At 34.6% G+C, this 18,802-nt stretch overlaps 1 protein-coding gene across 3 annotated transcripts; it reads left to right on the top strand.

The window, feature by feature from the left end:
• Positions 1 to 30: 30 nt before the first annotated feature.
• Positions 31 to 16,627, top strand: LOC115967669 (membrane-bound transcription factor site-2 protease homolog). Of its 3 annotated transcripts, XM_031086809.1 has the most exons (11): positions 31 to 261; positions 338 to 403; positions 492 to 558; positions 2,168 to 2,269; positions 2,626 to 2,729; positions 4,242 to 4,389; positions 5,065 to 5,145; positions 5,268 to 5,729; positions 5,873 to 6,196; positions 14,123 to 14,288; positions 16,210 to 16,627. In XM_031086809.1, exons 1-10 carry the CDS (start codon positions 137 to 139, stop codon positions 14,279 to 14,281), a joined length of 1,638 nt encoding a protein of 545 aa, XP_030942669.1. In that variant the 5' UTR covers positions 31 to 136; the 3' UTR covers positions 14,282 to 14,288; positions 16,210 to 16,627. The 3 variants fall into 3 exon arrangements, with proteins under 3 accessions (XP_030942669.1, XP_030942668.1, XP_030942670.1); XM_031086808.1 differs by having other exon boundaries at positions 32 to 261; positions 14,123 to 16,627; XM_031086810.1 differs by lacking the exons at positions 31 to 261; positions 338 to 403; positions 492 to 558 and having other exon boundaries at positions 2,177 to 2,269; positions 4,220 to 4,389; positions 14,123 to 16,627.
• Positions 16,628 to 18,802: the final 2,175 nt, after the last annotated feature.

Genomic DNA, 18,802 nt, shown 5'->3' with positions numbered 1-18,802 from the left:
AATGATTTGATATAATAATAATTCATAATTTTTGTTGTTGTCAAGATTAAATTGAATTTTAGCATTTAATTCCACACACACTTTCCGAAAGAATCTGAGAGTGAGTCAGGAAGAGAAGAAGAGACAGTGGTGAGTGATGGAAGGAAGGCGAATGAGAAGGTTTGGAAGGGGTGTACACAGTAACACTCGATCTCACTCTCCCTCTCTTCTTCCCCTACACACCACACCCAGCCACAACATCTCCAACTCCATTTCTTGTTGGTCAGTCTCTCTCTCTCTCTCTCTCTCTCTCTCTCTCTATTTTGCTTCAAATTTATAAACATCAAAATCTTAACAGGTATTGTGACTATAAAATCACTGCTCTCAATCAACCCCTTTTCCGTTTTGGTCGAAGCTACGCCAGGTTTTCCATCTCTCGTCTCAAATTTGTTTTGTTTTGTTTTTAATAAGAAAAAAAGATTAACTGGGTGACAATTATTTATCAAATACAGGGCTTTGAGGGTGTGGTTTTCCATTGGGGTTGGTTTTAGCCTAACTGCACTGTTTGGTGTTACTATGGTAGGCTCTCTCTGACTCTCTCTTACACAAGTTGGTGTGGAATGTTATGTAATGGGTGTATGCAACATCATTTTCATGTGGGTGTGAGTTTAATTTATGAGTTTCACATTCATGTGGTAGAGGAGTTTTGCGTACAACAATGTTCTAAGATACCCTTTGTTCAAATTAAAGTTTTTTTACACAAACAAACAAGGTTGTCAAAATCGGGATCTTAGTAGGATCGTGAGAGGTAGGTGGGATCGTAGATTGTAAAATCCTACATATTTTCATATTTAAAACAAAAAATACATTGATAATGATTTTGTATGTTGAATAATCACGTAAATTGTGAATTTATCTATAAAAAAACAAATATTTGCATTATATGATGTAATTTGCATATCATACATCACTATGTCTATAACAACGAAACAAATATATTTAAGTTTTGACCTAATGTATCTAAGAAGTTCAATAAATGTTTAATTAGCAACCAAATACCAAAATATTTATGAACACATATGGAAATATATTCTATCAAAAAAGAAAAAAAAATTTATGAACACATATGGAAATATATTCTATCAAAAAAAAAAATATATGGAAATATATTCCAAGTTCCAAGTTTAAATTCCAAAATAAATTATCAAATGGAAACTTGCTAACTAAATATGAAATCCAAAAGCAAGATTAATATTAAGGTGAAGTGAATATTTAATTATTCTCATTTTAGGGTTCTTATGACTATCTTTCTAATCATCATCATCCATTTCTTCATCTATGTAGACATTGTATATTTGTATACTAGAGTTGCAAAAGAGATCAAAATACAACTTCACATTCAACTATTCAAGTTATACCACTTAGCAACAATTACAGAGCATGCTAAAAAAAATCAATCAATCAATATACAAATACAAGCATACTAATAAAATTATATATAAGAAAAACATTTTAGGAATATTAGAATACAAATTAGTATATTGTTTAAACAAATTTAACAACATTATAGCTTAAAATGTAGTAAAGCCAATATAAATTTTTCATTTAGAAATGATGAAATATTCCTTCATTTTAATTACAAGTAAACTAAAAACTACAAAACATTTGCTTAGGTTAACATAATTTTATAAATAAAAAATAAAAAGGCATACCATCACAATATAGAAAAATAAAAACCCTTAAACCTTCATCAAAACCAAAAATTTATCCCAAAAAAAAAAAAAAAAAAAAAAAAAAAAAAACCAAAAACCAAAAACCAAAAACTGATATTTTGGTAGGATTGGTAGAATCGGTAGGATCCCATACGATCCTACACGATCTTACATACGATCCTACCATTTTTACAATCTTAGTGCAATTCTAAACGTTTTGGTAAGGTGGAAACGTAAAATCATGCGATCCTACGATCCAGATCGTGATTTTGACAACCATGCAAACAAGAGTGTCTAGAGCTCTTCAAGCACCTGAATATTCTCCCCGGTATGTGTAGTTCCTTGAGAGTGGCCCCATGATATTGGCTAGAGTTTTTGAACCTGGGACTTCATGAGACCTTAGGAATCACCAGGCCAATCTCTTAGGATTTTAAATTAATGTTTTTCTGACGATAAGTTTTGTTGCCATTCACCAGATTCTCCTATGGGAATTAGGCAAAGCCCTGCATCTTATCCACCAAGACACACAGCTTGGCAATCTTTCTACTGCCTTACTGTTTGGTTTTTCTCCCACTGCGGTTAGTTCATTTCATTCCTTTATTATGATGATGATGTTTATTGTTATTACCATTAGGAAAAAAATTTCCTCCAAGCGGTTTTTGCATATATTTTTTGGCCATTATCATCGTTATCAACAACTGCTTTAGTCACATGACCCTTTAAGTTATTTAAACAAGTCAAAATGACTATCAAATAGGATGTGTGACTGAAAACATACATGGATAATCATTTGATTTTCCACGTACTGGGCTGGAGGGCTTGGAGGAAAATTCTGTCATTATTATTATTATTATGGTATTCTTACTTATCAAAAAAATTATAATGTTATGCTTATTTATCAAAATGACTCTTAACTATCTACTGTCATTTGTAGGTCTCTGGTTTTAGCATGTCACTTGCTGATGCTGGATATATCTTTATTTCTACTGTGATTTCTGTATCCGTGCATGAATTTGGGCATGCCCTTGCTGCTGCATGGTCAGCTTCTTTCTGTTCTATTTTTTTTTTGTTTGTTTGTCTTGAATTTTTATTAACGATTTTTTATATGTTCTTTTTTATTTAGTTGTTTATTATGGTATTATTCAAATATGCTGTTGTAATAATTGTAAAGAGTTAAAATAGAAGATTGATACTCTATAAAAGAATATTAGTTAGCATTATTTTCTGATAATCTAATGCACAAGGGACATGTCTTAGGAATGACACAATCTCAAGATATAGATTTTTTGTGCCTCTTGTATGTTATAAATTTGTGTTGCACAAGACTTGGGGATTTGAACTCCTAAAATGTGACTGTGAGGTGATTTCCTTTAACCTCACAATTTTTTAAGTTGTAAGTTGCACATGCACTTGTTGGGTCATGAACCCATGACCACTCCCTCCATATTGCTCTTACAAGGGAGGAGGAGCCGGTTGAGCATTAGGCAAGGTTAGTTTCACAACCCATTTTATGACTTACGTCCAAATAAATTTGTGTCATGGATGTCTTTTATTGATATTGATATATGCTAAATAACTAATTCATACATACGGTTGATTTTCAAAAAGAAAAAAAGATAAGTTCATGGATTAATTATTTTTAAAGAACATTGTTGAACCATCCTATAAAAGTGACTATATTGAATGACCAATTCCATTCATGGTCAATGAATCAAATGCTTAAGCTTATTAGGAGAATAGCCCTTTATAAGAAATAAATTTTAAATAATATAGAAGCTTGAATAAAATGTATATCCAATACTAATAGAACCTCCTTGAGGATCCATAGCTTATATCAAGATTTTGGAATTAAGGCTTGGTTGTTGTTGTTATATTAACAATTTTCATATAATATATGATAGGTTGTTCACATTAATTTCAAGAATACAATCAATGAGTTGTCAATTTAAATTGATCAAGCAATTATTATTCTAGCAAAACCTACCCAACTCAGTGGGATTAGGAGAATGGAGGAAGGTAGGGTGGGATTCAGGGGTTTATAATTCCAATTACACGATGCAGTGCTAAGTTATGTGAATGTTATAATGTTTTGATCTGCAAAACTGCTTGATTTGTTTATGTTTTCACTTCTAAGAACAAGAATTGGCTGGTTGCAGAGTCTATTGGGAGGTGGCAGCTGGTTGTTTGCATTGAAAATTCTAATTTGTTAATGACTGAAATTATTTACTAAAAAGAAAATTTCAATGACTGAAATTGCACTTGGGGTAATCTTAAGTTTTACAACAACAACAAAGCATTAGTCCCAAAATTTGGAATCGGCTGTAGATCCCTGACAGATTTGATTGAGTCTGCAATTCAAGTAAACTTGGGGTAATCTTAAAGTTTAATATATATATATATACCTGGGCATCAATTCAAGTAAATTCACATGATGCACCTGTGATGAAGTAAAATATGGCAGGTTGATTAACCACAAAACATTTTATCTTAATATGTGGAATACTAGATTCTCATTCATTGTACTGTAGGCACCTTTTCATTGGAAAGCAGTGAGAGCATACAGATGGAGTACATTGCGATTTTTATTGCAGCTTTATTTCCTGGTGCTCTGGTAGCTTTCAATTACGAGTTTCTGCAAGCATTACCGCAGCTTACTGCCCTTCGTGTATATTGTGCTGGTGTGTGGCACAATGCAGTGGTAAGATCATAATGATATTTTGTAGGCTTCTATACATTTTACCATCCTGTAATATGTGGTATGTGCCACATACATCACTACATTTCTAATCTAAGCAATCAAGTCCCTAGGTTTGCTTGAATTCTAAAAATCTAGTCCAATCAAAGATGCATGTAATGAAATTGAAGCAATCTGATGATGTCGCTCTCGACAACGGCTTTTAATCCGTTAATAGGTGATGTGACAATGCTGTTAACACACTCTGAAGGTGAAATCAGGTAGTTGACACTGGAAGTTACTGTTGCTCATAATTATGCGAAACTCACTGGTGGTTGCAGTGAAGGTTGGAATGGGACCCCTTGCACTCTCACATTTTCTATTATCAGTTACAACATGCACTTTTGAGTGAAACACCATCCAGTTTTGCCAATGTCATTAGTCTTTGATTGGATTTGATTGCCACTATTAGAAAAATTCTCTTGATTCTTTTAGTTAAGCCAAATTTATCTCTCCTAATTTGCTGAAAGCATTCCGAAATCTTATGCATGAAAAAAAAAAAAAAAGGTTAGGCTTATGAATTTAACTGGTATCTGAAATACTAACTTCTTTTCTTGACTCTTTGATTTTTCATCTTTATGTAGCTTATATGCTGCCAAATCTAATGTTTATTGTGTTTATTTATTTATTCTCCTCTAGTGTTGTGTAGCTTGTGGATTGGTGCTATTCCTCTTGCCCATGATCTTGTTTCCCTTCTACATATATGGTGAAAGCCCCATGGTACTACATCACAAGCATTTAGTTGAAACATATTTTATATACACACACGCATATAGCATATGTGTATATTTGGATTTGACACATTTTTCCAATTGCTTTTCGGAAATGGTTTCCTGGAATAGGTTTTGGATGTATCTTCTACATCACCTTTGTCTAGGTATTTGTCTCCTGGGGATCTTATTATGTCACTAGATGGCGTTCGCATCCATAATTCACAAGAGTGGATGGAGATGACTTCTTTGATAGATAAAATGGCACTTCAAAGTACAAACCATTCCAAATATGATGAAGGCTTTGGGAGAGTCAATGGCATAAAAGGATATTGTGTCCCCAATATTATGATAGAAGATAACCAGAAGATTCAATCAGTAGGCAACTATTCTGCTTGTGCTGAGGATCTTACTGCCTTTGAAACCATTCCCTGTCATGATATGAGAATGTCAAATATTGGTGGTGGTGAAGATGGTCATCCAAAGAGAAGAGAGAATACTTACTGCTTGGATGCTAAGGACATTGTCAAGCTTAACAAATGTGGTGATGGATGGGAAATAATAACTAATGGAAGCAGCTGCATATGTTCACTGGTAATAGATGTTTGAATGTTTGTAGGCATTTTAGTATTTTTAGCAAATTCTCCTGCTTTTAAGTCTTTTGTGTATCAAACAAAATCGAAAGTGGTTCATACGCTACTCACTGCAGCTGAATGCATTTTTTTTGGTGTTGATAGGATGAGTCTTGCTTGAGTCCACTTCAGATGCCGGGTTTGTGCTGGGTTGAGATCACATTCTCAAGATCCCTTTCTGCAGAGTGCTTGCAACTTGGAAGAAATTCATTTTCAGATTCCAAGACTTCTGATCTTATAGAATCCAATTGTCGTGGGAGTTTTGTTTTTGTTGGTGATGTAATATCCATGGCTCGTTCAGTTCGTTTAACTGCTTATCAACCTCGTTGGGCATTTCATATTGGTAGAGATCTTCCAGATGTGCTGGAAAGGGTTCTGATGTGCACATTCCATGTCTCTCTAACACTAGCTCTTCTCAATAGCTTGCCAGTAAGTTCTTATAACTATCTCATCTTGTATTAAATTTTACTTACTAACCAAAAGAGAGAGAGAGAGAGGGACAGAGAGAGAGAGTGATTTAATGTCCATAAGTTTGCATGTTTTTGAACAGATGTAAATTTTTTCCATAGAAAATTTGTATAGTCAGGTCTGGGAGCTAAATATTAAATACATTAGGCTGTAAGACCTCATAACTAATTAGTTGTTAAATTAATAAATTGTGACCTGAAACGTCTGTATTTCCCGTTTGAATTTACCCCACGCATCAACTACAAGGCTTATTATTCTGCTGATTTTGAACTTTTATTACATAAGCCACTTTGACAAAAATGTGACTAAATTTTGGAATGGACCATCAAAATGTTACATGATTGTTATATGGTCTGAAGCAGCTAAAGCAATAAGGATGGAGGTCTGTTTGTCATGAGTTTACCTTTTGAATGAACATGATAGGATATTATTACATATGTTGGTGAGCTTGTTGATGTAACTCCTTTCAATATATAAAATTGAAGTGATGAAGTCAAAGATGGGATAATATATTTTTATGAGGGTTTGTACAAAGAACTCTTTGTCTGGCACCAGAAGTTGGATGGTCTTGACCTTGCTACTCCTTGGGAGGAAAAGAGAAAAAGGCTTGAAAGGGAATTTGGTGAGGAGGAAGTGCTCTCGGCTATTTCAATGAGTGGTGATAAGGCTCTGGGGCCTAGTGGATTCCCAATAGCTTTCTTTTAATGTTGTTGGAGTGTGATAAAAGATGTTGTGGTTCTTCAATCTTCAGTGAGTTTCATATAGATGGCTCTTTTGGGAAATGCTTGGATGCTTCTTTTATAGCCGTTGTCCCAATGAAGCCGGGTGCCTCATTAGAGACTTCTACCCCGTTAGTTTAGTGAGAGGCCTATTTAAGATTTTAGTGAGTGTTAGCTAGTAGGCTGAGGGGTATTCTTGAAAATCTGGTCTCTAACTCTTAGAATGCATTAATAAGGGGGAGACAGATCCTAAACTCTGTTTTAATAGCAAATGAATGCATAGATAGTAGATGGTAGAGTTAGAAGTAAGAAGCCAGGTTTGATATGCAAGCTTGACATCAAACAAAGTATAAGACCCACCTGAATTGGGAGTATTTTGTTTATATGTTGGAGAGATGAATTTGGGAAGAGATGAAGAAGATGGATTAGAATGTGTATAACCTTGGTTAGATTCTCCATATTAGTTAGTGGGAGTCTATTGGCTTCTTTCCAAGTTTGAGGGGAATGAGGTAATGAGACCCTTTGTGATGGAGGAAATTAGTGAAAAGGAGGGCTGTTTTAGAAAGCTAAGTTGTTTAGAGAAAAGAAAGAATGACATATCTCTTCAAGAGGCACACAAACAGTGACCCCTTGTTATGCTCCTCATTTGCATCTAAAAACAGTCATGATCAATAAATTTTTTTGATGCAAATGAGGAGCATTGTACCTTGTTATGCTTTGAGGGAGTATCGAGCTTAAGGGTTAACCTTAGAAAAAGTACGTTGGGGTTAGTCATTATTCGTGCTAGAAGTTGAAGCTTTTGTTGCAGGGTTGTAAGGTGAACTTACCCTACTTATTTAGCTTTATCATTGGGTTGATCTTTTAAGGCTTGAAATATTTGGAATGATATTTTGAGAGAACGAAGAAGAGATTGCAGGTTGGAGGGAAATTTATCTGCTTAAAGGGGGTAGAATTACTCTCATAATGAGTACTATGTTGAATCTACCTATTTACTTTATATGTCTATTTGGAAACAACTTTTCTTTTTTGATAGGTAATATGAGAACTATTATTAATGAAATAAGAAAGAAACATAAAGGGTGTTCATGATGATGAACACAGAAAAGCATACACAGTAAACAAAAAAGAAGAAATCAAGAGCCTAGTCTAATAGAAGAAAAAAAACTGTAGAAGAGGAGCAATTTGTAAAACCCCAGCAGTGCGACCAATCAAAAAGTCTATGTTGGCACAAGTCTTTTAACTCAACCAACGTCCTCTCAGAATCTTCAAAGAAACAACGATTACGTTCCAACCAAATAGTCCACATCAACTTATCTAGCTTTTTGGGAACAATTTATCTAGCTTCTTGCGGAAAATGTGTTAAAGTATACTTGTACTTCGACAAAACGAGAAAAAGTGAGGTTTTAAAAACCTGTATATAAAAGCTAAAAGCTAAAAACTGAGCAAATAAGTTCAAGCCAAATGGACACTATGTCACTCTTCATAATGTCAGTTAGGGATGGAAAAAATTTCCTATGTTTCCCAACTCACCCTACCTTTTGTGGAATTTCTCGCTCCAAAGAGGCCATGGGACTAGGATAGGTTTTGCTTGCCCCACCCCATCTCACCTTGCTCCACCCTGAATTTGTTTGTATATTTAAATTTTATATATATAAAGACACACACACCATCCCCAAAACACTTGTATTCTCTTTCTTTTAGCACTCTCTTGACTATTCCTTCCTGATCTCCTTCATTTCCATCTTATTAATGTCGAAGCCAACTAATTAAGGACAGCAAAATAACTCCAAACCACTTTGCCCCAGACCTTTCCTATTCCCACCCCGCTTGGGTTCTCCCTGCCTCAAATGAAGGACAGGGCATCCACAATCTGATCCAGCCGGCCTGTTGCCATCCCTATTGTTAGTGAATGTGACTTACATTTGGAAAAATTACATCAAGATTTTTATGGGCTAGAGTTGGGGAGGAGAAAAATTCATTTGGCAGATAGAAAATTTCTTTTACATTACTTTGAGTTCAAATTGGAGATTTTGGATATATTAAATTTAAGTACATTTAGTGAGGCGTTGTTTGGGAATTGGTTATGGAAATTCACACATCATTTATAGGGATGTTTGGTGGTATTTAAGGGGCAGATAGTGGAAGATTAGACCTTAAACCTAGTTAGTTCAACCCATGGAGTAGGTGTTTTGAAGGCCATTTAAGTGGGTTTAGACTCCATTTGTAGATTTATAAGTTTTAGAGTTGGAGATGGCAAGAGTATCAGAGTATGTTTGGTTGGTGCTTTTAAATGTGTTTCAAGCACTTAAAAGCAAATTTATGTTTAGGGAAAACCTTTTTGGTGTTTTCAGTATCAAATTTATGTTTTCTAAATGAGTCGGGGGCAAACTTATCATATAAACCCAAAAATAAAAACGCATTGTCAACAAGTTTTGAGGGGCAAAAGCGCTATAAAACAATTTTGAGAATAAGTTCATAAAAAACAGTTTCCAGTGTTTTTAAGAATATTTTAAAAAATTGCTACTAAACAACACCTCAGATTCTAGAATGATAACTGGCAGTGCCTTGAACTAATATGACAGCCCTCTTCTTGGATTGATAACAAGTTTCTATAAATAAAAATGCTATGATGCTTGAGTGTATGGAGTGGTCAAATGGCGAAGTGCATTGCATTCCTACTTTTTTTAGGGCTGCTTAGGACTAGGAGGGGTCTTTTACTAATTTCTTCAAGGTGTATATATGAGTCAAGTTCAAGGCGAAGCCATGAATTCCTTCTTTTTTTTTTTTTTTTGATAAGTAGTAAGTTTATTGATATTAAAAAGGGAACACCCTAGTACACAGGGAGTGTACAAGGCGAAGCCATGAATTCTTGTTTGGGGGGCCAAATTGTAGCATCAATACACTAGTCAAGACAAGCTCAAAGTTTATGCTAAGAACACTAAACATTTATACACTAAGAGTGTATATATTGTGAAATGTTTATTTTGATGACATAATTATTACTAGTGATCAATAAATTTGATTTGAGTCACTTAAGGGGGAGTTTGGGGGCCCACATATGAGGGTAAGTCTTAGAATAATCAATAATGGTTAAATGATTTAATTTAGGCTTTCCTAATAAGTTAAGCTTTTGGGACAAGCATTATCAATAAGGAAAAAAGGGTAGACTCAAGAAAGTTAACATCAACAGTGTTAAAATGATGAAGAAGCGTACTGCATACACAAGAGACTGTAGTGTTAGTATTAACTCATTACATAAGAGACTCTTGTCCTATTAGTATTAAGCTAAAAACTTAATAAACGAATACTTCTTTGGATAGTAAACCGTCTCTTTTATTAATCAACTCAATAAAAGAGATGGTTTACTAGTAACTAACAATCTTAATATTACAAGGTGCAAAGAAAATTTTATTACAGATAGTAACTACGTTCCATCCTTAATAGAAATTTTCTTTTCATCTTCCTTGGTGATGTTTTAGAGGCCCGCCTACCTCAAATTAGTCACAAATACTGTCTGCATCTACTTCTTTGGATTAGTATGGGTGGATCCCGCAGTTTTTTTATATTGAATCTAAGCTGTTTCAGTTGGTGGTTGAGGAAGGGGGGAATTTTTTCTCCCTTAAGATTTTTGAATGGGGAAAATATTTTGTGCAATCAGTTTTTATGGGTAAGAGCACAGCAATTTGGCATTTGGAACACATTGTGATTGGGGTCAACCCCAAGCAATTTTTCACGCATAGGGAATGAGATACTGCTTACAAGGTGCAACGGGGCTCCAACTTGTTTGGTCAGTATTTATCAGTGTCAGAGCTCGAAGTAGGCGGGAGGAGGAGATCTATCATTATCCCTGAAGGTAAGGTACAACAAAGGTGGAGGGCTTTTGGGATTGAATTAAGAAGAATGTTGGATCCTTCCCAATATGTGTTGGGTGGCCTGAAATTTGTTCTGTACAAGTCTAAGCAGCCTTCGGAGATTTATTCTTCCTGGTCCTTTGTGGTAACAGTGAAAGCCCCTGTGCAGGCAAGTTTGAAGCACTCACAGCAGCCCTTCATCAGAGAGAAGGGGAAGAATAGAATAGTGAAAAAAACAAAAGTGGAGTCTCCAAGAGACAAATCTTGCACACAGGTGGTGGTTTTTGAAGCTCAGGCCGGCAAATCTTCCTTGACTGCTGTGGATCTTCCTTGACTGCTGTGGGTGGGGTGGAGGGGAGGGGAGAGTCTGTGATATTAATGGGGATGATAAATTTGAGGTGAAAATCCAGGAAGGAAATAAACACAGATTCCCTTTGAGGTTTAATTTGAATTCAAAAAATGAAGCTGTTCGGAAGGAGCGAGATATTAGGAGATCACGTTGCTTAGGGAAAGGTCTGATTGTGGAAGTGAATGAGAATGGAAAGAGGTGGGTACCTTGGGATCGTTATAAGAGTCTCTTATGTATAAAATTTTCTTAAAACTAATCACACGTCTCTCTTTTATTAAAATTTTCTTTGCACCTTGTACTATTAAGATTGTTAGTCACTAGTAAACCGTCTCTCTTTTATTAATCAACTCAATACATAAGAGACTCTTTTACAATTAGTATTAAGCTAAAAATTTAATAAATGACTAACTTGAACTTAAAGAAAATAGAACCTATATACTTAGGATTTCCTAGAAAATTCTAAGACTCAACTTAACCACCAAAATATGCTTAATTTGCAGAAATTGAAAAAAATTATTGATTTGCCTTTGAATATGAAATTGACCATAACTTATTAATTAAAAACCCAAACAAAAAATTGTTTTACTTCAATTGGACTTCCACCAAATCTTGAATAGACAAATTTATGAATCAAACTTCCATATTGTTGTATAACATCGGATTTAATCCAAATGGAGGATAAAATCATAGTTGTCATGGTCATTCTTGTAATGCTGGTGTAGATGTGCCTGTTGGGGACATCAAAAAAGTTGTACCCAGTGCACAAAACTCCCATTTTTACAAGGTTTGGGAGAGATCATGGTAGGCAACCTTACCCTATTTTTTTTTACAAATATTTTACGGAGAGGTTGATTCCCAAAATTAAACCTGCAACTGGTCACTTTTGGTTGAAGGCGCTTGCCATCACGCACTCAAACTCGACCTCTAACACCTTCTAACAGACCTCAGGTCAGGTTGCTGTCATTGTTCAACCGAAGTCAATGACTATACAATATCACCAAAAAAGGAGGGGATATGACAGGACAAATTGGAGATTTTATCTGTGTGCTCTTGGTATGTTTAGGGTTAGGAGGATTTATGAATTTAGGGTTTAGAACTTTTAGAAGAAAGAGGTAGTGTTCCAAATTGACTAGAGAAGACTGGTAGTGGGATTTTCATATGCACTCTGCATGCATAAAGTATCTCCTTCCTTTCACTAAAATGGTTATTACTTATATTAAACAAAAAAATTGATAACATGTTGAATAAGGACAAGAAGACTATTTCTCGAAGCAAAGAGGTTGCTAGAAAATTATGGACAGCGATTTTTGCTTAGGAATAAAAGAGTGGTTTGATGAATTATTTGATGGCTATTTGGGAGAGAGAGCATAAGGTTTTATGGTTTTGATGGGTAAGAGGAAGGGCTTGATTAAGGGCTATAAGGAAGAAGGAAAAGAGAGATATCAATGGTTTTCATGTGTTGCATGAACATTATTGGTGAACGGTACCACAAAAAAGAAAAGATAGAAGAGAGGGAGGAAATTGGGAGCTGAGGAAACACTGTTCTGTCTATTTGGAGTCGCTTGGGTGATGCCCAATATGGTACTTGCCAAGTTGGCATACCTTGGAAAGGTAATCGGGTAATCTTAGGATTGAAAATGTTTGGGTAACAACTCCTTGCCTCATGCAGTGTATATGGAAAGAGTGAAACCTCTGTACTTTCAATGGAAGAGAGTTACTTTTGCCACACCTCAAATTTCTCTTTTTGAAGACATTATACGAGTGGACTACCAATTCCTACACACTTTCCAATACTACTTTCACGAACTTCTTAGAGGATTTACACTTCAGTTGTTAAGTTTGTATTGCTCCTTTTGTTCTCCCGTTGCTATATCTTATTTTACTTCCCATGTACCAAGATAACGCTTTATTTTGTGCCTCTTTAATGAAATGCTATTGCTTATCCAAAAAATGGCTACTAGTTTGACTGGTAAGCTAAAAACCTCATAAGGTAATTGCTAATAAAAGACTAACTTGGACTTGAAGAAAATAAATCTTAAGATATTTGGGATATTCTAGAAAGTTTTAGACTCAACTCAACTACCAAAATATCCTTGATATGCAGGGGTTGAGGAAATTACTTTTTTGCTGCTAAATAAAAAATTAACCATAACCTGTAAATAAAAATTGCTTTAACCCTAGAACACTTATAACTATATATTTTAGACCACACAAAGTGTTTTTTAGGAGTAGGTGAAAGAGTATTTTTTAGGCTTCTTGTGATGTTTTGGTTTCAAAGAACTAGTTGTCCTTTTCTGCTCGTCCTGAGTAAGGTGGCCTTTTTCCTTTGGGTGGCTGCTTTGGGGAATATCCTCACTATAGAAAATGGAAAAAATCTGTGGAGGCGTAACATTACTTCGGTGAGCAGGTGTCATATGTGTAAGAGGGATGAAGAGACTGTAGACCATTTGTTGTTACATTGCCCTATGGCTATTGAATTATGGGGCTTGGTTTTTGCTCTTTTTGGGGTGAAATGGGTGATGACTAGAAAGGTTGTTGATCTTCTAGCTTGTTGGCAAGGTAGTTTTGGGTGTCATCAAAGTTGTGATATATGGAGATTCATTCCTCACTGCTTGATGGGGTGCATTTGGTGGAAAAGAAATGCGAGGAGCTTTGAAGGATGTGGGTGGACTACTTTAGAGTTAAAAGCAATTTTTTTGAAGACCTTGTTGATTATTTTTGAATAAATATTATTACTTTTTAAAAAGAAAAAAAGAACTAGTTGTCCTTTTGGTTTTAGGACTTTTGTCTTTTTAAACGGTTCCTGGAGTTTCAAAAACAATCTGAACATGTGCAGGGACACACTTTTGAAAAGTGGTTCCTTGAAATATCCCTTAAAAAATCTTATGGAATTCCAAAGTGATGTTCTCAACTTTGAAATTATACAATCATAAAGTATGTTCTTCTCTTATCTTAATAATTTTATCAGGTCTACTTTCTGGATGGAGAATCTCTTCTTGAGGTGGCCCTGTGCCATTTCACTTCACTCAGCTCAAGGAAGAGAGAAAAGGTTCTTAAAGTATGTCTTTTGGGAGGGACTCTGATTTCTATCCTTGTCTTTGTGAGAATCTTCTTCAGTTTTATGTAAGCCAAAGGTAAAATGTATGTTTTGCTTTTTTCTCAAAATTAAATGTCACCTCATTAGCTTTACTGTTGACTTTGCTTTGGCATGCGTCTATTTAGAAGAATGCCAGAATATGGTTTAAGTGCTTACACGATGAAAGCTATACTAAATGCCAGAATATGGTAGTGCTTACACGATGAAAGTTATACTAAAATTTGTTAACCAATTTACGGAAGAAATTGTGCTCTTTCCTAAGGATTCTTAAAAGTTTTGAATGACGCATAGCATCAATCAGGGACTTTAATAATGGATAATGACAAGGGTTTAGAATAATGATTTTTTCGTTGTCAACATTCATCCTTGTCAATGCACAATCTCTACAAGATCTTTTGATGTCTAGAAATTGCCACACAATGAGAGGAAGGAGTACTCCTTAACACCTCAACTTTGTGATGAAATTTATCACATCCTTTTGGACTTTCTGGTGATGTGAACAGTTAGGCTACTAGCTTTAGAGGCCAGATTTGGTGCAATGGTAAGTGCCTTCTGTCCAAGCAATGTGTTCTGGGTTCAAGCCAGGAATCAACCCATCCAAACTTAGGGTAATGCTGCCTACCAATTATTTCTATAAGACGACCACAAAATCCACGACCATTTTTGTTACAACTTGAAATTGTATTAATCTACTAACAACTAAAAATAATTTAATCAACAATTAACCATTAATCAATTTCCTTAAAAGATTAAGAGTTCAATTTGGTAATGCCAATTAGGAGGACTTTCTACACAGAAAAAGGGCCAAGGATAAGAAAGGGAAAAACATCAATCCAGACTTGCATTAAGATAACTGAATTGATCAAATCTCCCTCAAATTTAAGTACAATCAAATATCTTCAAAAATTACAATTTATTATTATTTCACAAGTACAGTCCATGTCTAATGAAGAGGTTGTTTTTTTTGTTTTGTTCTAAAGCTTTTGATCTCAAATGTTACAATCGGTTGTCCTCTCTTCTGGCAGTTCTGTTTGATTTCTTGTACATGTCACCTTGAGGTTGCTTTAGTTTTCTGTTTTGGTTAACCATGTGGTAACTCCTGACTGGCTAATATATTCATCATGACTGTTGATTTACACTCCCCCTTCTCCCCCACCAACCAAAAAAAAAACTTTGCAACTGTAACTCTGTAATTATTACATATGTTATGAAGGAAACAAGAACGAAACAATACACTTTGTTTATCCATCTTACGTGCACTTGAGTCTTTACCTCCTAGGTAATATGAAATAGTAGTAAGGAAAAAGGCAAAGGAACATAATATGCTTTTAAACGCTTCGCTCGCTAAACATTTTTGAGCATTTGCTTTAACTATATCCGTTCAAGATCCCAACAGAGATATACAACTGTACGATGTATAGCAATCCATTTATTATTTAACTGGTATATAATGAGTTGTATGTTTATGTGGCTTTGTTAATTATAATATGGACTTGAGAAAAAAAATCTCATTGGACATGGAAAAGTCCTTTGCAACTCGAAATGGAATGGCTCATTATACATGCTTGTACCTTCACATTACAAAGGATATTTTCAGCAATAATTCTTGCAATGTAACAGAAAGAAAATTCTCTCACGGGTATGCTTTTCCTTTATTGAACAATGAATTATATAATGGTTACAGGTTTGCTCATTGCCTATGGACTTTATTGTTTAGCTTGACTCCATCTTTCTAAAAACTAATGACACTGGGTAGACTCTTTTCCTTGTAGTCGGTGTCTATCATGTTCTGTTGTAGCCATTTGGTGTTTGAATGGTCTATGAGGTGATTGCACAGTATTTAGCTAGGTCCCCATCATTTTTATCACTAACCCAGTAATGATGACATGCATTCCTTGTAGTCTATAAGTCTAGCATGGTTTGTTGTTTCTATCTGGTATTACCTTATCTTTTTGTAGAAGTGTAAAAAGTTTAAAGGCAATAATAGCTTGAATAAGCAAATTTTAGAACGAGGTGGAACCCTGCAAGGTGTCTACTGCCTAGTCAAAGGAGAGACTTGAAGGCATACTGGCAAGTGATACCTAGCAAGGCCGGTGATGAAAAGGTAGCATTGCAGAAAACACCTAATTGTGTCATGCGTGGGCGAACGTCACAGGACATACCCAAACAGCAGAGATTTGACAAAGGATTAATACCTCAAGTACACAACAAATCTATGCATTGAGATACTATGCCAGGCCTCATTTAAGCAATTTGCCTGTTTTATGGGTTGGAAGTAGGAACCTACCCATTATGTCATAGATGCTGTGTATGAATTATTCACTTTTATTATTATTGATAAATCAGTAGTTGGAGTGCTAGATAAATTTTGTTGAAGGGGTTTTGTTCATTATCTGCAGAACCCACGTATATTGTTTTGTCTTAATTCTTATGGCTGTACTGTTGTCAGCGGGTTCATTAAGTAGGCAGTATTTCCATGTGTTACTTATGGTGGCACTGTTATCACTGTCATGTAAACAGACTAGCTATGAGAAATAATATATTAGCATAGGGCAGAAGCAACTCTCATTGACCATAATATTGGACCTTACCTCTGCCCGAGATGAAATTTTAACGTCTGTTAACCCGATGGGTACCTAACATTCTTCTAATTAAGAAGGGTAAATTGCAAATTACACCGTTAGGGGGTGTTTGAATTTTATATTATGAAGTTTCAAAATTTGGATTTTACCTCTTAAAGTTTGAGGGTGTTTAGATTTTATACCTTGATATTTAAAATTTGGATTTTACTTCCTAAAGTTTGGGGGTATTAGGATTTTAGGGTGTAAAATCTAAACACCTCCAAGCTTAGAGAGTAATATCCAAACACTTCTAAAATTTAGGGGGTAAAATCTAAATACAGAAATTTCATGGTGTACATTCAAATATTCCCAAACTTTAGGGGTGTAATTACCCAATTAAGAACCACAATAGTAAAAGTATTCCATGGATGTGGTTTCATATTAAACAAACTTTTCCTCAAATGAGTCAAATCCATTGCGGCAATTATATGATCGTCTATGTGTATATTAATAACATTACTTGTTAAGTAGTTGAAAAAAGTCACATACTTGTTAAAAGGTCCATATGATTAAAAAAAACAGGTGAACGACTGTTTAAATTGCCATATAATAGGTTGGAGGATTTTTTCGTATTATATTTCATTTTTTAGCAAACTATGATCTCTTCATTTTGTAATGATAATAAAGAAAAATGAGATTTCTTTATGATATTGATAAAATTATCTTTCATTATTGATATCAAATGATGGGATATACTGTAATGATTAGTTTGGTGGAAAATAATGTCCTTTCTTATTGCTCGCATGGGGCGGCTTGTGAGCTCGGAGAAAAATGAGATTCTTCGTGATATTGAAAAATGATCTCTCTCATTGAAATTGAGTGATGAGATATACCATCATGATTAGTTTAGAAGAAAACTATGTCCTTGCATTCTTGAGGCCGCTAGTAAGGTCATATTTTTGTTACTATAATGGAGAAAAACAATGATACTGAAAAATTATCTTCCTCATTGAAACTGAATTATAGAATATACCATCATAATTAGTTTGGAGGAAAATTATGTCCTTTTATATTGCATTCTTGAGGCAGTTTGTAACCTTATATTTTTGTTATTATAATGGGGGAAAACGAGACTCTTCGTGATATTAAAAAATTATCTTTCAAATAAAAATTGAATGATGAGATAGACCATCATAATTAGTTTGGAGAAAAATTATGTCCTTTTATATTGCATTCTAAAGGCAGCTTGTAAGCTCATTTTTGCTACTATAATGGAGAAAAATGAGACTCTTTGTGATATTGAAAAATTATATTGCTCACTGAAACTGAATTATGGGATACACCCTCCTAATTAGTTAGTAGGAAAATTATGTCCATTCATGTTACATTCTTGAAGCAACCCGTGAGCTCTACTTTTTGTAAGCATAATGGAGAAAAATGACTTCAATATATTGAAAAATTATCTTCTTGAATTTATATTGAATGATGGGTTACATATTTCTTAGTGATTCTAGAGTCGTCTTTTCAATGTTAAAAGTATTTGTGAGCTCCGCATTTTGTTAAGTTAATGGTAAAAAATGAGACTCTTCAAGACATTGAAAAACTATCTTCCTGAATTTATATTGAATGATGGGAGACAAATTCCTTAATGATTTCATATTCATCTTTACAATGTTAAAAGTAACTAGTCAAATTGTTGGACTTACTCAGCTACTCACTTTGCCTTTTTTTTCTCTCTCTCTGTTGGATATTTTAATCTAGTTTTTCTAGTTCTTGAAACGTTGGTTTAGCCAATTTTGAAGTTGGACTCGTCAATGTTGTACACTCCCTCTCAAATGTTTTTCCTTCTAGTTTGTGACATCACTTTGTCTAGATTCTAAATCAATATGAATTGGAGCATATTGAGGAGGTTGTCTTTGAATGTAACTAATGAATCTCTGGAATAAAGCATTCTTTTGTGGTTAAAATATTTCATTTTCTCTTCTTTTCC

The sequence above is a fragment of the Quercus lobata genome, chromosome 11 (assembly GCF_001633185.2).
Source record: "Quercus lobata isolate SW786 chromosome 11, ValleyOak3.0 Primary Assembly, whole genome shotgun sequence".
NCBI classification, from domain to species: Eukaryota; Viridiplantae; Streptophyta; class Magnoliopsida; order Fagales; family Fagaceae; genus Quercus; species Quercus lobata.
This window is presented reverse-complemented; position numbering and strand designations above follow the sequence as displayed.